A 24,014-nucleotide genomic window follows, 5' to 3' on the forward strand; every position below is an offset into this window, starting at 1 on the left:
ACTTCCACTATGCTGTGTAGTTTTATTCAGGGCTGAAAGGCAACACATGGATCGCTGTAGCGACGTAACGCGGCGTAGCGTGATTTGACGTAACGTGACGTGCGCCGTCTACCCCGGCTAAGAGAAGCGTGTTAGCAGGTAAACGAAATGAGCCTTTTGTGAAATAAAGTAATACAGTACATTTCATACTAAGTGCAGGTATTTAAAATGTTTCCTACTGTTACTAGGTGAAATGATAATTCCGAAAGGTAGGAAACCCGTTAGCTAGAGAATCTAGAAGTAATTCGATGTTATCAGTAGAACAAGCGAGCAATGCCAACGGTGTTTGTCGGTTTCGTTCGTTACTGAGCTGTCTGGCTAAGCTAATAGTGGTTCCGCCTTATGGCTGCCTTAATTTCGCTGTAAACGTTAGGCGCCGGGACTCCAGGGCGTGTCCGATAAACGCCTGGGTTTTCCTCTGAATGGTCGAAAGGGTAACGGGTATTTTGGGGCTGATAAGCGGCGTTGTTACTGACCGCCAGTGCCCGGCTCTTCGGGGTCGCCGACACAAAGGGGCCTCGAACCTGGGCTAGTTTTACTGTAGGCCTCGAAGAGAGGTGGTTTATTGGGACTGAAATACGAAGTCGTTAGACGGCTAGTGAGATGGTTTAATGCATTATGGAGGGTGAGACGTGGTCGACAGCTACAGCGAAATAAGCCGCTGTTGCTGGAACAATAGGGAGGCGGCGCGGCGGTGTAATTCTCGGATCCCTATAACCCCTGCGTCTTTAATACTACAATGCATGAGGTTAAACTAGGTTATAACACAGCATTTTAATTCTTTACAATTGGATATACGGAATCAGTTTAAGTAACTAATATTACGACGCATCCGTCTCTCTCGAATGCTGTTTTACAACGTACTGTTTACTAATTGTAATTAATTCATGTGTTGTTTGTGTTTTTATTGATGGTGACTGCTTATGAATCTTGAATATGGCGCAGTGGTGTCCTGTTTACTTTGGGATTCCTGTTACGCTGTTAAATCAATCTAAATTATTCCAGCAGAGTTGCTTTTTTGCTCACTGAGTTACATGTACAAAATGAGACAAGTTCCGACAGAGAGCGCAAATGGTGAAGTGTAATGGGACACCGGGGCTGTCCTTTCGCGAGAGGCTAATTTTAAGTCAAGGCAGTCATATGTTAGGTTGTGTTCCTCCGGTGTGTGGGTGGCCGCCTGCGAGATCACGCCTTGTTCCGCACTCCTGATCCAATCCCTTGTATCTTTAAGTACTACACAGTTGTTGTACTTGGTAAAAATCTACAGTGTAAGCCCAGGTTGTACAGCACAAATGTTTTTCAGATGTAGCAGGAAATCTACATGCAAACTGTGTACCATAAACAAACGTTTGAATCATCCAACTCTCTCTTCCAGATTTTTCTATTTTGTACATACATTGTTTTGTATATACTGTATATGATGACTTCGTTAGTCACCGACCGACCCCGGGGCACTCGGGAGAAAGTGCTACCTGCAGCACCACAAGCAGTACAGATACAGGTGAGTAGCAGAAACCCTGGCAAAGCTGGGAGTTTTTTGTGTGTGTAAGGTCCTGTGAACAGGTGCCGTTGTGACAGGTTGATCTTGTCAATAAACGTTCATGAGGATGTAGGGAAAAACTACTCATATTTCTTTGAAGCTTTATAAACAAGTGTTCTGTCTTTCAGGCTACAGCAGAACAGATTCGCCTTGCTCAAGTGATCTATGACAGCAATGATACGGTCTTTGAGGATAAAGTCAAACAGGTGAGAGAGGTGAATTTTATTGTCGTGTAAGTGAATGCAGCATGGTTGCTGAGCAACTGTGTGTCTATGGTGGCAGTACTAGAAGTAATGACATTGCGTATTCAAAATTGACTGAACTGTCATTCTTTGTATTAGCTGATGGAAGTAACAGGGAAGAATCAGGATGAGTGCATGGTAGCCCTTCATGACTGCAATGAGGATGTCAACAGAGCCATCAACTTTCTCCTTGAGGGCAGCTCAGATACGGTAGGAAGAAGGAAGACAGTTTGGGGATACTGAGGTTCACACATGATATGTGAAAATATAAAGATGTTTATTAATTTATCCTGTCACCCCAGTCACAGACCCACTGTTTAGCTGTTTAGTTTATTTGATTTGCGGGTACTGATTCTAACCCAATTTCAGAATTCTTGGGAGACCGTGGGGAAAAAACGAGGTTTGCCGAAGGAAGGATCTTCATCAGACAAGGAGAATAAAGAGAGCCGGGAAAAGAGAGCAGAAAGAGAGGCTGGTCGGGGTCGTGGGGGGCCAAACAGGAGGGGCCGTGGAGCTGTCCGTAACCGGGAGGGTAAGGAGATGGAGGATCTGTTGGTGACAGAGTGCAAAGGAAGCTTTCATTCATAACCTTGACCTTGCTTACTTTGTGTTCCATTACATTGCAGAGTGTATTTCTGTGTTTTACATTTGTCATTTTTTAAATAAATAATGTTTTAAATATGCAAAATACAGTTTCTCATTTGCCTACTGAACAGATGCCAATGTGGCAAATGGCCTGTGTGTTTGTGCTTTGCAGTGTGTCTGGAGGAGAACGGCGTGGACCTGCATCAGGGGGAAAGGGGGGCGGACAGGGGCCGCCGGGGGCGAGGCAGAGGTGAGCTGCTCTTAGTGTGTTTTCTTTTAACTGTGCACTTTTATTTTTCACTGTAAATGATACTTTCGGCTTGGGTTCCGTTTTGGAAATGTGAAGAATTAAAACTAAGGGTCTGTATCACTGCACTGATGAATAGTTGAAGCTGAAATAGAAGTTAACTCTGAGCAACAGTTCTTTTGATTAGTTTTTATATGGAACACTTCCAAATACACATTTCCCAAAGTACTTAACATACATTTAGAAACAGCTTTACCCAGTTGTTTTAATTTCTGTGAAGAATAGCATCCATCCTAAGTGCTTGTTATAGTGTTGCCAGTGAACCTGAAGGCAGCATCATACATGTTTGAGTTAAGTGGGTTTGTGAATGAATGTTCCCTTGCCTTCAAAATCACAGGCAGTTTATGCAGTTGATGAATGTGGTGATATAAAGAAATCCGTTACGTCTCAATTACAGAATTATTAGAAGTAGTTGTAGCTTTTCTTTATAGGTAATCCCAGGACTGGACCTTAGGTATGAATCAGGAAAAGAGTGTGGCTTGATAAGGGAGAGATGAACAATTTTCCTGGTCCTGTTTCTATTTATGTCACATGGCTGTCACTGTGAGCCATGTGCAACGTGTTGTGTGGAGGTTGTCACACAGCTGCTGTCGAGCAAGGCTTTAGGATAGGGGCAAAAAGAATGAGTCTGAGGAGGTGAAGGGAGGGAAGCTGGCTGCCGGGGAAGATTTTTGCTGGTTCCTCGATTAGCCAATTCCATAAAAACTTTGTTTCTGTCCTGCATCTTGAAGCAAATCAGTGGAACATACAGACTATGTTGTATTTTGGGACACTGCCCAGTTTGGGACCCAAAGACTTGGTGGTGATGTAGCTGTATTTTCAGCTTCAGGTGGTCGAGGAAGGGGCCGGGCAGCTGGTGGCAGCAAGTTTTCATCACAGGGAATGGGGTGAGTGTCGCACGTAGCCGACGTGCTCACAAGGAATGGGGTGAGTGTCGCACGTAGCCGACGTGCTCACAGGGAATGGGGTGAGTGTCGCACGTAGCCGACGTGCTCACAGGGAATGGGGTGAGTGTCGCACGTAGCCGACGTGCTCACAGGGATTGGGGTGAGTGTCGCACGTAGCCAACGTGCTCACAGGGATTGGGGTGAGTGTCGCACGTAGCCGACGTGCTCACAGGGATTGGGGTGAGTGTCGCACGTAGCCGACGTGCTCACAGGGATTGGTGTGAGTGTCGCACGTAGCCGACGTGCTCACAGGGATTGGGGTGAGTGTCGCACGTAGCCGACGTGCTCACAGGGATTGGGGTGAGTGTCGCACGTAGCCGACGTGCTCACAGGGAATGGGGTGAGTGTCGCACGTAGCCGACGTGCTCACAGGGAATGGGGTGAGTGTCGCACGTAGCCGACGTGCTCACAGGGATTGGGGTGAGTGTCGCACGTAGCCGACGTGCTCACAGGGATTGGGGTGAGTGTCGCACGTAGCCGACGTGCTCACAGGGATTGGGGTGAGTGTCGCACGTAGCCGACGTGCTCAGACTTTTCAGTCGTCATTTGGTTCATCATTGATTTTCTGCATTTTAATCTATGTTGATGTTATATTTTGGCGGATGTTTGCTTTAAATGCACCTTTCTTTTTTTTCTCTCTCCTCTCTTCAGGACCTTTAATCCAGCAGAGTATAGCACAGACTCCAATACAGCTGCAGGAGGCTCTCGCTCTGAAGACTGGGAGACAGCAGTGACAGAGGCGGTAGATGGAAGAGGTATGGAATCTATGGCTGCAACAAATATTTGATGGTTTGGTAAATTCGGAAATTAAAACTTTCAGATTCGATAATTCATTTGCTTTGGGGTTGCTTCACTTTTCTGCGAGGGTACCTTGAAATTTAGGGTTTCCCCTTAATGTGCTGTTCACCACAAGTTTAATTTCTACTGCGACACCCCCGACATGCGTACAGAAACACACACGCACATACGCAGTACCCACTATGCAACAGTTACAATAGAAATCAACATTAAAAAATTCTAAACAAACCACTGAAATTTCTTGGGTGCCTGTCAAGCCCCTGTCTGGCACTGCCCCTGATTTGAATAATCTGTACTTGGACACTTACATTATTGGAAAAATTACAGAATTTTTCCCTTTTCAACTATTATTAATGAGCAGCAATTAGTAGTTCTCTGTGAGATGTTTAAAAATTAGGGGGGAAAAAATCACAGAATGTATGCAAGAAAATCAATGGACAAAATGAACAGAAGTCTCTCAAATGGGGTACAGTTACAGTTCTGTGTTAACTACTTTGGGTTGTTTGGCCAGTTTTTTGATATTGGAAATATTTTTAATGCAAATATTCTGCAAAACCTTCTAATATCTTTGTATTTAAAGAAATAGTTGGAGGAAACAATGGCTCTGATGTGACAGGGTACTGGAGGATGTGAATGAAACTCAGTGTTTTGGACTTGTGTGTGTTTGCTGACAGGGGCTTGGACGGTTCCACAAGACGACTGGGCCACAGATGATTGGGCAGAAGATGTAAGTGATTCTGGGAAATGGTTACTATGTGTTTAAGTATGTTAGTGGGAATCAGGTAAAATGATTGCAAATGCTGATTGATGATTAATCTGCAAATATTTGTAGAAATTGGCATACAAATAGAATGTTTAATTGTATGAGAGTCAGCTGCTTGAACAAGCTTCAGAAGTTAATAGGAGCTTTGTGTTACTTCTGTCTGCAGCTTTCGGAGACCAAAGTATTTACTGCCTCTTCTGCTGAGAACCACATCCCATCTGGAGACAGGTAGACATGCTCTTAAAATGGCACCTTTCTCAAATAAACTATAGTTACGGGTTCCTCAGCAGCTGGGTTTGCTGTGGAGGTTGCTGATTATTCATTTTTTGGGGGCAGTCGTATCTCAGATGGTTGGTGAGGTAACTTTTCATGCAGTTATTCAGTCGATTTTAATCTAGGTTGTTCAAAGTTACGAAATCCAGCAGAGTGGAAATGCATTTAAAAAAATTCTTGGCTTTTGAATCACTTCATTCAGATTTTTGACCACAGCATGTCTCCTCGGCTTCCCAGAGTAATATGCTTGATTGATGTGGTTGATTGTGGGTATGATCTCTTCCTACAGCAGTAATTTTTATGGTGAACCCCCCACAATTTTGAAACTTGTTAATGCAGTAGAAGCATCAGAAAGGTGTCCTATCTCCGTCTTCATAGGTGATGTGATGACATCCAGAGCCTTGGTAGTTGTTGTTGCTTGTTGTCTAGTGATCTCCTGTCAGTGCTTCTGTAATAGCTATTCCGCATTGCACATCTTTTCAACGTAGGGCTGGGCAATTAACCGAAAATGAATAGAAACTGGCATTTAGAACCTCTCACCAGCTTAATCTTACTCATGTCAGTTAATTCAGTTAATACATTCCTCACTGCATACATTTATGGACTGTCCCCTTAAAAAAACTCGTGTTCAGTCACATGCCTCTGCCCTGACCAGCTAGCGTTAGTCCGTGTTCATTCTAAGTGTAGCTGGCGGTATGGATGACAGTATCACAAACACCAAGCTAACAAATTGGCCTTAAATCGAGCAGCTTATACCTAAAAAGAATGCAGTGTCCTTCCTTTGGACACATTTTGGCTCCCATGAGGACGACACCAAACCAAAAACAGTCATGTTAATTTGTTACATCACTTGGACCGCAGTCACAATACCAAATACTTTTACTTTTTCAGAAGACGCTTTCTATTCAAGCCTTGTGTGCTTTGATTTCAACTGTTAAAATTTTTCAATCAATAACCATAAACGGTTCATCTGTGTGTTTCCTCTAATTTTAAAATTACAAAGAGATGTGCTCCTTCATTAGAAAAAAACCCCCCAGCTTTAATAGTTCAGCATATTTGCAGTATAGACCTTGACAGAGAACTATGAGGGCAATGTAAACAAAATGCATATAAAATAGTTATGGGAAAAAATCGATTGAGTTATGTATCGTGATTTTTTTGCGTGGTGATTCATGTATCGCCACACTAACTCAGAAATCGATTTTTAAAATTAATTTATGTATGTCTGGATTCGTGGTGGCAAAAAACGTTGCAGTTCCTCTATAATTCTTCCGTTTGCGCATTTTCCCACATGGACAGGCAGTGCAGGAATGGCAGAATACATAGCAGAGATTCATGCTGCTTGTCCACAGTTTAAATCCAATGTATGGAGGAACTTTAGCTTTCAAAATCTAAACTGTAAAGTGGAGTTGGACACGAGCCATGCTGTATGCAGACTGTCCTGCGAAAATTAAGTATTGTGGCAATACGACAAACATACGGGCACATATTGCTGGACATCATCCTGAGATGGACAAGGCAGCGGGGAAGCATAAAAGCTCAGTGTAGTTCATGACATCAGCAAATGTAGCTTCTTGTTAACTTCTAATTTTAAGCTGAAATGTATTCAGTTGTATTTCTAGTTTTTGTATTGTTTAAATGATTCTTTTGGTTTTCTTTGAGCAGGAAAATTATTTGGAGTATGCCGTGTTTACTCATCTTCAATTCAGCTGTGCAGCTATTGAATAAAAGTTTAGTATTATGTTTTTTTTGAACATGCTTCAAGGTTTTAAAATTCTAAAAGAAAAAAACTGAATTGGGATATTCACAGAATCGCAATGCATATCGAATTGGCTGCTTGGTATCATGATATTGCATCGGGAGGTCACTGTTTTATATTAGGGATTGGAATCACCAATCGATCAACAACCGTCATCAAGGTAAAAGTGTTAATTGTGATATTGATTAAGTCATTTTGCCAGGCCCTATTTAAACGCTGTACAAGTAAAGGATTCTAGACATAAATTTAACTCTTAAAGGCAGTTGATGGATTGCCAGTAGACATTCAGATACATTCACCTTTTTGTTGTAACAGGTCTTCAGCAGTGTTAATAGGATAGCAGTCTAAAGCAAGTCATTCTGCATTAGCATTTTCGGTAGCTGAAGCTGCTTCGCTAATGGATCCTCTTCATATGCATTCCTCAAGTGTGGCCTGTATAGTTTGACCTGTCTTCAGGCTAGCATCACTCACATGATAGCGTGTTGACAAGTACATTACTACATTTTGTACCTAAGCATATGCACATAGCTTTTTATGTAAATGTAAAGTGAAATTTGCTATCTGTTAAGTCAGGGATGGCCAGTCAAATCCATAAAGAGCTAGTGTGTATGCAGGTTTTTGGGATAACCTGTAGGTCAGCTGTTCAAACAGGTGTGAGGGCTCTTCAGCCACTTAGTCCTCTAATTAGTAACCTAATTAGGGAGTTGCAGTGAAAATTCGCATACACATTTGGCCCTTACTGGATAAAATTGGCCACCCTTTCATTAATTACAGGCAAGTACGTTTACCCTTGCTCATAGACATCATGTAGACTTACTGAATAATTTCCCATGCTGTGTAGTACCCTCATGTCTCAGAATTATGGGATTTGAAGATTGTGCTATTATGTTGTGTGATAAACACATAAAGTGAAGCGCGCTAATTTTGCCAACCTTATACATACGATATGAAAATGTTTCAGTATCATTCTTTCTGACACATATCTGGCTTTCAGACAGTCGAATTCAATGGCTGACTACATGAAGTTGCGAGTAATTGAGTTTTCTTGTGTTCTCACTGTCTTCCTGTACCTAGTTATAGTTTAATGGGAGTGTATTGCACATACCGCTAAACTCTACCGTTTTGTGTGTCTTAAAAGGTCTGGATGGCTTTAAACCTAACTTGATGTAAAAAATTGGATAATAGCCAACCTTCCCTATAAAAATACCAGTAATTGACTTTCTCAAGTGGATGTTTGCTATATGCAGTGGTAAGAAATCAGGCTTTGGCAGATAAACTACTTGGCTATAATTAAGAGCTACAATACATCAGAGATTCCCTACACGAAAAAAATAATGCATTATAGCCTAACTCAGTTTTGCTAAAGTTCACCTATATTTTCAGCAGCATTGCTGCAACAGTGTCCTGTGGACAGGTGACACTAGCAATTATCAAAAATACAGGTGTGAGAAAACAAGTGTAACAAATTGAAGAAATTCTGTTTTGGAAGTCTGACGCTGAAATGCTGTGGTGTGATCGGAAGTAGGGCCATTCGAGCGAGACATTAAAAGAAATCTATCCATGGACTGGAAAAAAAGCTTTGCAAGGACAGTTGCGTTAGAACACTGAACAAAAAACCAAGTTTCTGTATCTTATGTTAAGCTCCAATGAAGGAGCTTCAAATAAACAGTTGCAATAAATAGTAGCTTCTCACTTAAATCCAGAGAATTCCAAAGAATTCACTCCCCCCCCCTCCCCCAATTCAACTGTACATCTAAGTGGGTCTGTTTTGCAGTAATGATTTTGGCATTTTGTGTGCATGCAGTGTGGATGCGGAGAGCCTCCTGCTGAAACCTGTGGATGGAAGAGAGTCTGAGGATATGGGATGCGTGGAGCCGTCCTCCCAAAGCCTTGCCCATAGCCTGGTGTTCACCAATTCCCACCACCCTCACACCAATCCAACCAGCTATGCACACGCCACCCTGGTGAGTCATGGAAAGGAACATCTACAGTAAATAATGCATGAATAAACTAGCCCAGTGGTTCCCAAACTTTCTCTGCAGGGCCCCCCTTTTCTATATAGGAACATTATTGAGTGAAACAAATGCAATTACAAAATACAAATGGTGCAATTTCACCACTGTGGGAGAAAAAAGAGCGAGCTATTAAAAATAAAAGTCCAGCATAAGTTTGAAATTATGCAAATGCAGATTTAACATTCCTGTTAATATTCATTGGCGTACACAAATTAAAGTTTGTCTTACGATTACCGCATTTTGTCTTTAATGATAACCGCAGGTTTCAGCCTATACTATAGCACAAAACAACACTAAATCTTACCCATAACCCATTATCCCTGCACTTCATGTAGAAATTTTTAAACCTCGTTTTTCATGATATGGTTAGATTTTTTTGTCCGGCGCTGCAAAACGTCACGCATTACCATGTCAAATGTTACGAAAACCTTGCAAGAGCAAGACGACTTAAAACAGATTGTACAGCACCTCTCAGCCGGCTGAACAGACTGGAACAGCCTCCGTGACGACACAACTTTGCCCTTATTGGCTGAAGACCGTGACGTTTGTATGACGTTTGTATCCCAGGAAGTTCCGATGCGTTATCTGCTATTTCTCCCGAATATCACGTAAAGCAGTGAGAACTGGTTTTCAGTTAATTTACCTGGTAAAATAAAGTTTAAATAAATTACATAAATGCTTTAATAGTACATGTAAGTTAGTGATTTATTTATTGTTAGTTACTGTAATGTTGCGCTGCTTTATTTGTTTAATCGTCCAGTCTGTGAAGAGATCATTTTAAGGTGGCACATGCCCCTGAGGCCATTTCTGCGCCCCTCCGCAATACCTCTGCGCCCCCCAGTTTGGGAACCACTGAACTAGCCTAACATGGTCAATCATGCACAGGCAGGTTTTATTACATGCTGAGTGTTTGGGTTATGTGATGTTTGCATGGAGTCATATGGTAAAACACAATTTGTAATCAAACTTGTAGGTTCTTATTGGGGCAGTTCTATGAAGTTTGTTTTAGCTTGTTTATTAGTCTCGAAGTTAGTAAAAAAAAAAAAAAAAAAAGTTAGTAACTTTTTGTTTATATAGCTGCAATTTAAAAACTTGATTTCTGAATATTTTATGATCTTTCCCACCTCCACACAGTCCTCAGTCCTCGGTTCAGGCTTTGGAAACTTGGGCAGCTCCAAGCTGCCGCTGTCAGCCCAAATTCTAGAGCAGCAAAAGGGCCCAGGGATCGGACAGCTGGCTGCAGAACAGGCCGTCTCTGGGGGCAGCAGTGGATCTGTGGGAGTGTCTGGGGCATTGGAGGTTGAGAACCCTGTCCCCACTTCATCTTGGGAGGCCAAGCCGCCGGTTTCACAGAATACCACTGTGCTGTCTTCTCCTTTTGGTAGTGAGTAAATGAATTCTATGGTCCAAGGGCTAATTCAGCTTCACATTTGTTCTGAAAGACAGTGCTTGCTCTTTGTGCCCATGTAATAAGACACATTCATCAGAGCCAGATCACTGACCACAGATAAACCAGCACAGATAACAGATGATCTTTGTAAAGCGATCTAAACAATCCCAAAAATAAGTGGCATTTCACTTTAGTTTGCATTGTATACATACTGTAGAATTCAGCCAAATGCACTATAAGAATTCATATAAGAATTAGTTTTATACGTTTATTGTCTTTTACAGAGCATAATGTTTCTGTGAAAGGTTTGTGGACCTGATATGCCTCTCTTGCTTATTTGAAAGTGTCAGGTTTTCTGTGAAACAGTATGTTATTCAGAGTGTTCGGTGAATTTACTTGTGTTGAATGATTCTGTGGCTAATGGGTCTGTCTGAATGTGTCACTTCACCTAGGGGATTATAAGGTGCAGCCAGAGCCTTCCCGGGTCCTGAGCCAACTGGCCCAAAGGCAGTCGAACTCTCTGCCCCGGGTTCAACCAGCTACCCCACCCACAGCTCCTGCTACCTCAGCTCCAAGCTTCGAGTCCTTTTCCAAACCTCAGGATGCCTCTTCAACCCAGAACGGACCCTCGCCAGTTGCCAAACTGTCTCTCCCAGCTGGCTTGCCCCCTCCCCAGGAAGCCATCATGCAGCACAAACTTAAAACCCAGAAACGCAAAATACCTCCAACTTCAAAGGTAATGTTGCAGTCAGACAGGTGTGTTGGGTGTCTTTAGGATATGCGTTGGCCGTTGAGATGCATTTGTATCCATTTTGTTTAACGGCTTTGGTTTGTTCAGCTGCACACGGCCATACACTTGCTGTATATTACATCTAAAACAACTGGGCTCATCTTGTATTCGAGAACTAGAATTTAAATGTGATTGTACATATACAATGTGTACAATCTGGCGTAAATTATCTGCCTCCTAGCTAGACTGACTGGAAGGAAAGCCGGTTTGGGTAAAATAATTAATTATTAGAATATTTGTTGCTTAATACACTTGTAATGCAGTGTGGTTGTGGGGGGGAGGTAATGTTATTCAGGGTCATGTAATATTCGGGTAAAACAGTAAATGTTACAAGGCTTTGGAGTATCACTTTAAGCTGGTGTGAAGCTTTAAGTAATGGCTTATACCATCAGGAGTTAAATCCCTAGAATAGTGTTTGGAAAAGCATGCTTGTCCAAAAACCCTTGACGCCTAATTTTAATTTCTTTGGCATCTAAGTGTTTTGGGGTAATATACTAAGTTTGCTTATTAACAAATTGAACTGATATTGAATAATTTTGGTAAACTGTTAGTGCAAAACTCTTGGATGTTCAGCTGAACACAACTTGTACGAATTTCTCAATGTAACAAATGCCCTGTAAGCAGGTGCGTTGGGTCAGGCTCATTTAGAACTGCTGTATGTAACATCCTTGAATGACTGGCATAGGTTCAAGAGCTTAGGTTCTGCAGTTATGTCAAATATTTTGTTTCTGGGCTTTATGGATTTTAAATTGGAAATGTGCCTTCCTCGTGTTTTTGTTTCAGATTCCTTTGTCAGCAGTAGAGATGCCTGGTTCTGCTGATGTCTCTGGGTTAAATGTGCAGTTTGGGGCTCTGGACTTCGGGCCGGAAGCATCCTTGCCTGATTTCAGCCATCCAGACAATGGGAGCAGTGGCATTACTTCAACCAACAGGGATCCAGTGCCAGTATCTCAGCCTTTAAATAGCCACTATTCCAAGTCTCCCAGGTCAGGTGCAGTTTGGTTAGTATTTAGATGCTTTAGTGTTCTTTGTGTTCCTTTCTCAGTAAGTTAAAATGGCCATTTGACTGAAAGATTCAGCTTTGTTTGAATCGTGCTCTTTTCTCCTCTGATCACCTCACAGTGAACCTCTTGGGAGCCCTCAGTCTCTACCAATGTCAACATCTGACTCGAGTTACTCCTCGCCGTCTGCCTCTCTTTCCACGTTGCCCTCTTCCCTGCCCCTGTCGCAAACCATTTCTGCAGCACCCCATTCTTCTTCGTCAAGCAGTACTTTTGATACAAATGGGCCCCCTCATCCACACCTTACCTTCTCGCAGGGCAAGGAACCCACAACCTCCTCTGTCACGGTAAATTCTGCTATCATGTGTTGATACTGCTGATCTAACACGTTCAGCTTATCCTCTTCTCATAAGTCACAGTCTGACAGCCTTGTTAATAAACTGTTATATTTGTGCTTGTTTTGAAATGTGTGTGTTTCATTGTATTCAATTTAAGTGTATCAACTTTTTTTTTGTTACAGAATAGCTTTGACTGTGTCAGGACTTCAACTGCACTTGAAAGTAGGTTGAAAAAAATTAATCATCCAGGCCTACAGAAATTCTTTGCTTTTTGCTGATACCCTTTAAAATGACCTTTTTCGGCACTGTAGCTGCAGTTGCTTCTTCTGCAAAGCCAGACTGTCCTCAGAGCAGTGTGAGCAGTTCAGCTCGGCCTCCTGTCCTGCTCCCCTCATCCACACCAAGCCTTAGCTCTGAACTCCCCACACTGAGCAGGTGAGCGTCGCTTTATAATGAGCCGTTCATGCGTACTTCCTCAGTCAGTATGCCTGCCTGGACGGCACTTGGTGATAAGTCCCTTTGTTGGTGATCATGGATTGACTAAAGTGTTACTGGATATGGCTGTATAGTCATACCATCAATCATTCTCTTCTGTCATCTGCCCTCTGTCCTGCAGTCAGGTGACTAGCCTGCTCTCCAGTTGTACCCTTGCATCCAGTCCCTCTTTCACGGTGAGCATGCCTGACCTCTTCTTGGATATCCTCCATTTTCTTCTGTATACAGATGTGTGATGTATTGGTATAGGTAACTTTGCGAGGAATTTTTGTGTATTTTACATAAGAATTGGTGTTGAATTCAATGCATTTAATTGCTTGTGATTCAGTGCAGCTTCTGGATTTCCCGAAGACCTTCACAGGAGAAACCCTGATTCTTTGTCTTTCAGAATACCAGTGTGAACTCCCACAGCGCCTCGGTCTGTGTCCTGTCCTCAGCGCCAGCTCCGCTCAGCGCGAGTGCGGTCAGTGTGGCCAGCGCTGTGCATGGGACCGCAGTGACGGGCAGCACGCTGGGGATGAGTAGCAATGGGGCAGCTACCCTTCCTGGGTGCCGCAGCACGCCCCTGTTACAGTCGTCCTCTGGTGAGATGTACGCTTGTGTGCAGACTTCTCTGCGCTGAATGTATCTGTAGCTCTGTGAGGAAACCAATACAGCTTTCGCTTTAACAGATTCTCTCATACCCCTCATTCTCCAGTAAATACTGACACCCCCCCACCTCTTGTCCCACAGGCAAAGCTCCGCCCAATCTTGCCCAGGGCGTGCCTCCTTTACTGCCAAGCCAGTACATCATGGGGCCAGGGGGTCTTCTTCCTGCATACCCGGTAACCCATCCGCCCTCTCTATCCCTGTGCCGTCAACCTGCATGCTGAGTGTAGTACAGTTTGGTTGGTGCTTTAGTGACACTGTTTTGTGTACCAAAGCAGATCTACGGGTATGAAGAGCTCCAGATGCTGCAGTCCCGACTGCCCATGGTGAGAGAAGATTGACTTTTCCCTCCCTTTGGTGGTTTCTCTGAAAGCATACATTGGTGTTCCTCATCCTCTTTGTGCTACTCTCTTTGCAGGATTACTATGGGGTCACATTTCCAGGCCCTGCAGCATCACTCACTGGCAGAGATGGGAGTCTGTCCAACAGCCCTTACTCAGGTAGGGCTGTGTCACCTGGCCTCTTCGCACAGCATTTCCGTAACTGCTCCCATTAAACTCCTCCTTTCTCCTGCCTCACAGGTGAAATGACAAAGTTTGGCAGGGGTGATTCTGCCTCCCCTGCCCCTTCTACCAGCCTGTCTGCACCTCCCCCTCCACAAGCCCAGCAGCCCCTCCAGAGCCAAGCCCAGCAGCAGCCGCCAGGCCACCACAGCGGCCAGCAGGCCTTCCTGAACCCCGCCTTACCGCCGGGCTACGGCTACACGGGTCTGCCCTACTATCCCGGGTTGCCGGGGATGCCCAGCCCGTTCCAGTACGGACCCATGTTCGTGTCGCCTGCCTCAGCCAAGCAGCACGGCGTTGGCCTCAACAATCCTTCCACCCAGTTCCAGCAGGCCAGCGGTTATGGGCAGCATGCCTATGGTTCAGGTTTGTCTTCCCGTTCTTGTTATTCGTCTGCTTGACTGACATTTTACCCAAGGTTTATGCTGGTATACATCTGATCTCAGTCAGATAACTAATCTGGTGGGATGGAAAACATGCTGGATTCTTGCAGTCCAGGATTGCCTATCCCTGATCTATGGAATTCCTTAACTCCACCTGCATTTCTTGTCGGTCTTTTCCAAAATGAATAACTAATAGACTGAAGGGAATTCTTAAAGAGATCAAATTAGTGTGTAATTTTTCATGCCTTTTTTTTGTAGGGTTTGATGATCTGACACAAGGCCCGACGGGTGGAGAATACGGCAAAGGGGCCTATGGCAGCTCCACCCAAACACAGGCCAAATCAGCTGCTACTGGACCTGGGAAAGGTGACAGTCTGTAAAGCTGCGTCAGCCTTTGGAATCCAACACATAATTGAAGTGGATTTTGTCTTAGCGTGCAGAAGCACAATTAAAAACAAATTGCTTTTTCAGGGAACTTCCAGTTGAAGCTGACATGAGGTATTCTGTTTGTAACAGGTATATCGGTCTCATCTAACAATGCAGTAGGACCAGACTTGAGTGCCACAGTTTACAATAAAGCCCAGGTGAGATGCATCATTTCAAAAGCAGCCTTCTGGAAGCTGCTAGGATGTTTCACAACTTGTGACTGAATATATGTCTCTGCTCATTTGCCATCCCCTTACCTTCTAGTCCTTCGACAAGCAAGGTTTTCACACTGGGACACCCCCACCTTTCAACCTGCCCTCAGCACTAGGGGGAGCGGGCCCCTTGAATCCAGGGAGTGGCCCTGGTTATGCCCCCGCCCCTTTCCTTCATATCCTACCGGCACATCAGCAGCCCCACTCCCAACTGCTGCATCACCACCACGCGCAGGACAGTCAGGTGAGCGGCAGTGCTGCATGCTGTAAGCATGCTAATCAGCATCAGTGGGGCAGTGCCTGTTACGCTTATGTGTTCAGTAAGAACTAACCAGCATAAGTCAGGTACACACTAAAGAACCTCTAATGGTTTAAAGAATTGCCCCCCCTGCTGGACTAGACTTGTTCACCCAAATGTTGGAATAATTAATGGTAATAATGATTAATGCTAAATGTAAGCAGATTAATGCTTAATGTAGATCATATTGTATGGCTTATTAATAAAGGCGAGTGTGGGAGATGAGCTTAAATCAGCAGATCATGTTCTTTAATACTTGCTAATGCTTTGTGTGGAAGTTCGTGTCTTATTGGAATGTGGGCTCCCCCTACAGGGCAGCTCTAGCCAACGCAGTCAGTCAAGCAGCATACAGCAGAAGACCCCAGCCAACAAGTCAACCTACGGCAGCTCTGCTTACTGGGGCAACTAATTAAGGGGTGCAAAGAGCTTCCCTCCCTGTGCTCTCACCCTACCTCTCGTGTGCTGACCCTTTCCCAGGAAGCACAGTCTGACTGGTGTGAAGCTAAACAGATACACATACACAAGCGCACCCACACACACACTACCAATTTGCTTCCCCCAGTTCTCCTTTTACTTTTTCTTTTTTCTCAATCTCCTGGTTGTTATACGTGTAAGATATTTATGTATTTATATACTGTATATGTAATAGTAGAAATGTGATTTCTGCATTTGAAGGATTTTTGTTTACAAGTTGTAGGAAGATGATGCATTATAGAAAAGAAAAAAGAAAACTTAAGAGAGAACTTTAATTGGGGGGCATTTTAAATTGTCCTTAAGTTAATTTTAATGTGAACTTTTTAGAAGAATTTTTGTATTTTCATTTAATATTTCAGGGTTGGTTCACGGTTCTTGACCAACACCATGATGTTCTTGATTGACCCACACAAGTACCATCCCAACTGTTACTTCATTTTAGTCCATATTATACACCAAATAAAAGTTCTGAAGTCAGTGTGTAAGTTGTCATAAGCAGTTAATGTGTAACCTTGTTTTTAAGATTATTCTAATTTTCAAAATATTAATCAGGCATGTTTACACTGAATTTGAAGAAAGGATATTATTGCTACACAAAATAGCCTTTTGAAAATTATTCTGTACCTTTATACATACAAAGTGTCCTTACTGCTTTTAGTTATTCATAGAGAAGCCCCAACAAAGGGTTTTTTTCTGTCTTTACCTGCTCTGTTTCTTTCCAAACCTCGGCTGTTTCACACACGTTCCTTTTTATCCTTGACTGGTTAAGTTCCACGCAGAGTCTTCCTAATGATTTCAGTTCTTATTCATATGGGCTGAAGTTTCAGCTTGCTTTGTTGTATCTGCTTCCTTCTGTTCATTCTTTGGATTAGTCATTTTTGTCAAATGTCATTTTTTATGGATGTATCTAAATGTTTTAAATACAACACAAGTCACCTGTTCCATTGTTCTGTTAAAATCAATAGGCTACATGCCTTACTGTAGTCCAGGTATTTGACCAGTAAGCCAGATGTTCAAAACCATAACTATGACCCAGTATTCAAATACTTTTGACTGACTGACGATGACTCAACATCATCTTTGTACCTGCTACCATATCATAAAAATGCTATTGAGAGTAAACAGACAAATGCCGTGTTTTAGCATTGATAGAACTTGCAGAAGCACACTTTAAAAGGTCTTATTTTACTTTATAAATCCTCCTCAACCATGCATTGGTAGTGGTTTTCTATTTCACACCAAAAGACACCTTGAGAAGTCAGAAATGTACATCACCACATAGTCAAATATTTAATTACTTTGCAATCGGATTTTACAGGTGACGCAATGGTTAATGAACTTTTAGGATTTGGGGTTTGAATCCTGGTCTTGGCTTTTTGTGGAGATTGATACTATATGCCTTTAAAACGCTATTTTTGTTTATTTTGATTCCCGGGTGTAATCATTTTACACTTCTTGAAAGGTGCCAAATATTCTGCTATTAGCCAACCAAATTCTTGAGAAAAAATCTGATTTTTTTTTTTTTTGCATGTCATATGTCATAGTTCTTCTCACCATAAATCCTACAAATCGCGCTTGTCTCACTATCGCGAGAGTTAAATGCTTCCGCGAAGCATAGATCCAACTATCCTGGAAGTTTAACCCTCTAAGTTACATTAAATTTTATTTTCTATCGATTTAATCTACACACAGACGTGCCATGAGAAAATAACCATTATGGAAACATGGATATTATTTTCAATATTATTTAGCATTTTCACGCTGCAATAAAGGAGGAACAATACTTTCAAGCTACTGTGCTTAAAAAAGACACGTTATCATGGATGCGTGTTTTTCTACTGGAACAAAATAGGGGGTTTAATTGTATTTATATAGCCCTAAAACAAGATTAAATGTCAACTGTTTTCTCACCGATCGACAAAATTACTCTTAAATGTGCAAATTACTCTTAAAGTTCACATTGATTTCGGAAGTTAAAATAGGCAACTATTTCCCTCATTTACACTCAAATATTTAATTTCTTTCTGTAAAATCAAGGATATGGTATATAAAACGCAGACTAGTCTTGCCACGGACACTTGTGTCTATGTACGGACCAGCCGACGATCCCTGTTTGTGACGAGTACATAATTTATACTCCTTTTCCGGAAGGCGGAAGACGGCAGTGAATTACCTCGGTGTGGAAATTCACCTGGAGCGTCTTTTTTTAAAAAAATAATCAACAAATTCGGTAATTACGTGTTTTAATACCCACATATTTGGGGGACGGGTACCGAGGAATGAAAGTTACTGTTTGATTGAAAGGTAGCGCAAGAAAGACAGTCAAATACTTAGAAATATTTCACGATCAGTGCCGCCCCTGAACAAATAAACTAGTGGGCGAGGGGGATCTGCAAATCCCCCCCAGCACTTCCTTCTATGACGCGGTCCCTGTTTACGATGATGTAATCGTAAGAAAACATTTTTAAGAAATGGTTTTGTTTTATAAGACTTATAGTAATATTTTGAAAGAAAGCCCGGCAGCCCTTAACCAGGGTAAGAGGTAAGAAAATGTATGGATAATTGAGTTTTGTTTTTATTTTATTGTAACAGGAGGAGATTGAGATGCCTCTTTTCAGAAGACCTGAGGCTTGCTTGGTTAAAAAGGGGGCAAAGACGAAGAGGAAAAGTCAACAAGGCAAGAGAGAAAATGATGGAGACTGCAGCTCTCTCATTCGTTTGTGTCTATGGAGTCTGGTTGAAAACATGAAAGATGTCTGGACCAAAGACTATGCCAAGATGTACATGGACCAGTACTCCTTCCGTTACATCATAGGACCATTCAACATCCTGCGTTGAGTATTTATGGTTTAATTTCAAACCTTTGGTGAACAGAATGTGAATGGTTGCATTTGTGTTTTAAAATGAGTAAATTTGTTGCCTGATATTTTTTCATCCCTTGCATTCTGTCCCAACAGCAGGGCATCTTGTAGAGGAGCTACTCTTTCTACTTTCCTCTCATCGTTTGATGACGCGTCCTGCCCTGCACCTCCTGCTAGTGCCACAAGTGAAGTCGCTCTCACTGTCTGCCTGTTCTAGCCTGGTTACCCCACACATCTGCCAGCTGATTGGAATTCGCTGCCAGGTCAGGTCCAGTATGTCAAGAAAATTCAACATGCAAGCAGTAGTCTTTCTCTCTCGGGCAGTTTTGGTGATTATTGTGTCAAATGTCCAAAAGGGAATGCAGCCTCATTGTAACCTGTTTGTAACCTTTCCATATGTTATTGCTTAAGTAATGATGCATTTATCATGGGCAGTGGTGGCTTAATGGTTAGGGAAACGCACTTGTAATTGAAAGATTGCAGATTTGAATCCCTGACCAGCAAGGCACCACTGAGGTACCCTGAACAAGGTACTGCTCCTCAGGTGCTGAATTAGCTGCTCCCTGCTTTGTCATGACGTCACATATGGGTTAAATGCAGAGAACACATTTTGTTGTTGTGTGCTGTGGTTTGTCAACAATGACCACTGATCACTAAATTCTAAATGATGTGTTACGTGATTTGCAATGTTTGATCTCTCTCTCAGGCTCTACTCTCACTGGATCTGTCAGGTGCTCAGCACCTCTCTGCCCTGGTCCTGAGTGAGCTGCTGGGGCATCTTACCAGGCTTCATTCTCTCTGCCTGGCAGGTACTCAGTGTGATGGTTCTGTGTTGCAGATTGTGGGTAGCAACTGCAGAGAACTGCGGCAGCTGGATGTATCGGGTTGCTATCAGCTCACCCCCATTGGCTTGCTGTCTTTGGTGCACCCACCAGCTTCTCACACTCGCTTGCCTCTACGGAGCCTTGTGGCTTCAGACATAGGCTTTGCAAAGGGGGATGATGAACGAGTGGCGGTGGCAGTGTTTCTCCTGCTTACATTGCCCTGCTTGGTAAAAACTGCGCTAGATGGCCTGGGTGATGCTTTTGATGTAATAGAAAGCCAGGATTTTGCAGATTTGGAAGCTTTCTGTTCCCTTAATGGAATGCCTAACCTTAAAGAATTATGGGATGAACGGATACAAATACAAGGAAAGTTAACAGAAGAGAAAGAAACAAAAAATGAAGGATTGTTAGATGAAGGAATGGAAAGATGGCTGTCAGAAAGTGAGGAACCTGATGGCGATGATGAGAGTGAAAATGGATCAGAGCATGAAGAGGCTGACGGTGGAAAAGTGAAGGTACAAGAGAAGATTTTGCTTCACTGTGATAGGCAAGAAGAAGTGAAGGACATAGGCAGGACTGAAGGACAAACCAGGTATGCAAAGAGTGTCTTACAAGACCACTTGACCCTTCCTTTGAGGGAAGCTCAGGGAATATCCTGCAGGAATATGAGGGCATTGGGGAGACTTTGTCCAGATTTGTGTGCTCTCTCCCTGGACTGTGACAATAGTGAACTTGGACAGTTAGCAGTTGCATTGGAGCGATGGACACATGAGTTGCTCAGCCTTAGTCTGCATTTTGCAGGGATTTTGACTGAAATTCTACCTGCCATACAAACTGTGGGTGCCACGTTACACCATCTACATTTAGAAGGTGTCAAGATCAGTGATGATGCTTCTTTCCTACAACTACTCTGCTTGTGCACCAAGCTAAGGACACTGGCAATACACACAGAGTCTCCCATTCTAAATGAGGACGAAGAAGAAGATGAAGAAGATGAAGAGCAGGGTATTCAGGCTCTGCCCTGCCTGTCCCAACTCCGTTTTCTGTCTGTCAAGTGAGTATTCATTCACTGCATTGCTGTTGGAGTAGTACTGTATATCTATTTTTACTTATATATAAAATATTTATACATTTTATTTATTTTAATGTTGTACAGAAAGTATATTCTATGCACTCTAAAACCGCACTGAATCTGATAAACTAGTTTTATGTTTATATATGTGGACGTCATGTAAAACAAGATTGACCCAGAATGGGAACAAAAAAGAATTAAAAAGAGAGAAGCAACATTACAAATGTCAAATCTTTGACTAATACTTCAGGCTGCCTATAATGGGAATAAATTGAATTGCGCTTTATACTGATTGTTCTCTTTGATTCATAGGTTCTTCATTGATCATAGTAAAAAGAAGCCTTTGATGTGTTGGAGGTCCCTGAAATGGGTACTGCTGGGCCTGCTAAGAGGATCTCCTCTTCTTGAAAAAGTTACGCTGTTTGCCATTCCATGCTCTATAAATTCTGTATTCCAAATGCTTTTGGAAACTCATCATTTACCTCCAGCGACTGACAGAATTCCACCACTGTGTCAGTTGCGATATTTGAGTCTGGCGTATTGTGATGTTTCCATGGAAACTGCAACCCGACTAGTGACCTTGGACAGCTGCTTGTCTACACTAGATCTAAGTGGTTGCTGGGCTGTGAGTGCTGACATTATTGAGCAGTTACAATGGAATACCAGCAGGAGGAAACATTCACTCAAAATTGTCTGGACATAGACTATTTCATATTGTATCGATTGTACTGACACATTTAAATAAATAATAATTAGTTTGCTTTTTTTTTATTTAAAAAAAAAAGCAAATCACATTGTTATTGATTAATCCTCAATTTTACTCCTTGTACTGATTGTTATAAGCACTGATGTATTGGCACCATTACTGATACTTTACATAGAAAGGCAGGTCAGCATTGTTGCTTACTAATAATCAGGTAAACTTTGAGGCTTGTGTATTTCATACACAGCCCAGGCTCAGTGTCTATGAAGTTTACATGTTCTGTCCATATTTTTGGGGTGTTTTTGATTTTTAATTTTTATGACCACCACCTTGTAACAATATCTTATGTGATTTTTCTTCTAGTTAAATTAATTTTATAGAATGTCTTTCCTAACATGGCTTCCAGACTATCTACATATACATGTACAATACACAGTAGTCTGTTTAGACAGCCAGAGGACAACAGAGGAGGAATAAGAAAAAAGCTTTAAGTTGGGATAGTATGGGATACTGCCAGTGCACCCGTCCAGGGCATGTTACCCATACATGTCCAAATATCAGCAGGTAACTAGGTATGCAGGTAATGTTCAGTTGGTCTGGTTCTGTGCCTGCAGTCTGCGTCAGTTTTCTGTTGCCCATCTTAGCTATGGCCTGGTTGTATATTGAATCAACGATTGTGAAATTCAGCCCATGTGAGTTTAGCATTAATAAATCATTGTCTGTTTTTTAAAAAGGTAGATCTTATTCATCTGTATCTCAGTTCAGTGATACAATGCACTAAAGCGCTAAGCCTAATACTATTCGGTTTGAAAACAGAATATAGTGTTATTGGCATAATAGTGAAAGTCTGTTTAATTTTTTCCTATCCTATAGTGGAAGCACATGCAAAGAGAGTCTTTATACTGAGTCCTATAGAACTCAAAATGTAATTATTTTTGTGAATGAGTCACAGATGTCAAAATTCTGGGCATGCTGCTCACGGTTTCTAGGTAAGAGATAAACGATTGTATTATTATCATTGTGTTTTTCCTTTGGGATCAATAAAGTATCTATCTCTCTATCCATCCATCCATCTAATTTCAGCCCAAGTCCATAAAGCCTTACAAAAGGCTGGAGACTTTTCTGCACAATTGTGCAGTCAATCGTATCAAAGGCTACCATTAGGTCTAGCAATATACAATATTTGTTATGTTTCCTTCAACACAATGTTGACTCATCATTTACTTACCCAGTTCATACAGAGTCTGTCCGAATATGTTTTTAGTTGTGAGGATTTGTTCTGGGACTTTTGGAAGGAAGGGTAGGTATGACACTGGTTTTTGTAAGTGTTTGTTTATTTTTATTAGTAGTTTGATTACAGCCACTTCAAAGTATCTTAGAACAGCATTTATTAAGGTAAGATTCAAGAGAGCAAAGATTCCTTAAGCCATTTTATGGGAATAGGATTCATAAGACAGGAAGTGCATTTTCATAATTTCATAATTTATAACTTTTTTCACTAAAGAAACAAAAGTTGCAAAGGCAGTGCTTGGGAAAGGTCTGTTGATCAACAATAATTTGTCATTATAACTACATTTATAGCTGTATTATTCACCTGAAATCTTGCATCTTGGATTTTATTATTGAATATCATAGGTCATTACTACGGATGGGAAGTGTGACTACTCTTTATGAAACTGATTTCTTGTTTGTTGGTCAAGTTATAGCTTGAAAATAAAATGAGAGTTATTTTTAATTTTGTTTAGGCTAGAATAAGAGGCACAGCAGGTGATATATAAGGCTTTTTATAGTATGACAGTTAACCAAGCCGACCTGAGGACTTGTAATTTGATGGTCTGTGGCATTTTCATTTGAAGGATCGCATGGAGTCACTGAACCATAGGGAGTATCAGGTTATTACTGGCCTGTTTGACAGTTGTCTTGCAGTCATCCGAATTAAATTAAATTTAACATTATGTTAATGTTACTTTATTTCTCTTTAATGTTCACCATGTCCATAAGATGTACAGCCAGTTTTACTCATCATCTCTTTTCATCATGGTGCCTGACTGCCCAAACATCTTGCAGTTTAAAATGGGAATGGGGTAATAAATGTTATTTTTAGAGGACATCCCCCAGGAAAAGGTGCATATCTTGCATCATAGATCCATCCCTGCTCCGTGCTAGTACCTTTCCATAGATCTTCAGTGGGTTTTTTTTCATCATTGAACAAGGAGCCAAAAATAACTTTTTTAAAACGCGTTTAATAAAAATACATTTGTCAAAAAT

General features: G+C 41.9%; 2 protein-coding genes across 8 annotated transcripts; both read left to right on the forward strand.

Annotated features, from left to right (window-relative positions):
• LOC111856567 (ubiquitin-associated protein 2-like) lies at window positions 1-16,766 on the forward strand. Of its 6 annotated transcripts, none has more exons than XM_023836638.2 (27): window positions 1-138; window positions 1,415-1,540; window positions 1,708-1,785; window positions 1,921-2,031; window positions 2,191-2,353; window positions 2,579-2,656; window positions 3,537-3,600; window positions 4,312-4,415; window positions 5,133-5,185; window positions 5,388-5,449; window positions 9,058-9,217; window positions 10,403-10,652; window positions 11,111-11,394; window positions 12,232-12,449; window positions 12,571-12,796; window positions 12,970-13,009; window positions 13,099-13,222; window positions 13,404-13,458; window positions 13,671-13,866; window positions 14,015-14,106; window positions 14,206-14,256; window positions 14,349-14,430; window positions 14,512-14,859; window positions 15,135-15,242; window positions 15,393-15,460; window positions 15,567-15,758; window positions 16,126-16,766. In XM_023836638.2, exons 2-27 carry the CDS (start codon window positions 1,457-1,459, stop codon window positions 16,219-16,221), a joined length of 3,387 nt encoding a protein of 1,128 aa, XP_023692406.1. In that variant the 5' UTR covers window positions 1-138; window positions 1,415-1,456; the 3' UTR covers window positions 16,222-16,766. The 6 variants fall into 6 exon arrangements, with proteins under 6 accessions (XP_023692406.1, XP_023692409.1, XP_023692410.1 ...); XM_023836641.2 differs by having other exon boundaries at window positions 14,209-14,256; XM_023836642.2 differs by having other exon boundaries at window positions 12,232-12,434.
• A 604-nt stretch (window positions 16,767-17,370) lies between these two features.
• LOC111856568 (uncharacterized) lies at window positions 17,371-22,806 on the forward strand. 2 transcript variants are annotated; one of them, XM_023836643.2, is made up of 5 exons: window positions 17,371-18,516; window positions 18,879-19,119; window positions 19,244-19,410; window positions 19,854-21,025; window positions 21,356-22,806. In XM_023836643.2, the coding sequence occupies exons 2-5, from the start codon at window positions 18,891-18,893 to the stop codon at window positions 21,744-21,746; spliced, it is 1,959 nt and encodes a 652-aa protein (XP_023692411.1). In that variant the 5' UTR covers window positions 17,371-18,516; window positions 18,879-18,890; the 3' UTR covers window positions 21,747-22,806. The 2 variants fall into 2 exon arrangements, with proteins under 2 accessions (XP_023692411.1, XP_072562147.1); XM_072706046.1 differs by lacking the exon at window positions 17,371-18,516 and adding an exon at window positions 18,573-18,736.
• The last annotated feature ends 1,208 nt before the right edge of the window (window positions 22,807-24,014 follow it).

The sequence above is a fragment of the Paramormyrops kingsleyae genome, chromosome 2, assembly GCF_048594095.1.
Source record: "Paramormyrops kingsleyae isolate MSU_618 chromosome 2, PKINGS_0.4, whole genome shotgun sequence".
Classification (NCBI taxonomy): domain Eukaryota; kingdom Metazoa; phylum Chordata; class Actinopteri; order Osteoglossiformes; family Mormyridae; genus Paramormyrops; species Paramormyrops kingsleyae.

Bases quoted from the DNA above. Each gene is read 5' to 3' on its own strand.
- LOC111856568 (XM_023836643.2), top strand. From the start codon at position 18,891: ATGCCTCTTTTCAGAAGACCTGAGGCTTGCTTGGTTAAAAAGGGGGCA. The intron at 19,120-19,243 runs GTTGAGTATTTA...CTGTCCCAACAG, and splicing joins AGGACCATTCAACATCCTGC to CAGGGCATCTTGTAGAGGAG. The intron at 21,026-21,355 runs GTGAGTATTCAT...TTTGATTCATAG, and splicing joins CTCCGTTTTCTGTCTGTCAA to GTTCTTCATTGATCATAGTA.
- LOC111856567 (XM_023836638.2), top strand. From the start codon at position 1,457: ATGATGACTTCGTTAGTCACCGACCGACCCCGGGGCACTCGGGAGAAA. The intron at 13,867-14,014 runs GTGAGATGTACG...CTTGTCCCACAG, and splicing joins CCTGTTACAGTCGTCCTCTG to GCAAAGCTCCGCCCAATCTT. The intron at 14,860-15,134 runs GTTTGTCTTCCC...TTTTTTTTGTAG, and splicing joins GCAGCATGCCTATGGTTCAG to GGTTTGATGATCTGACACAA.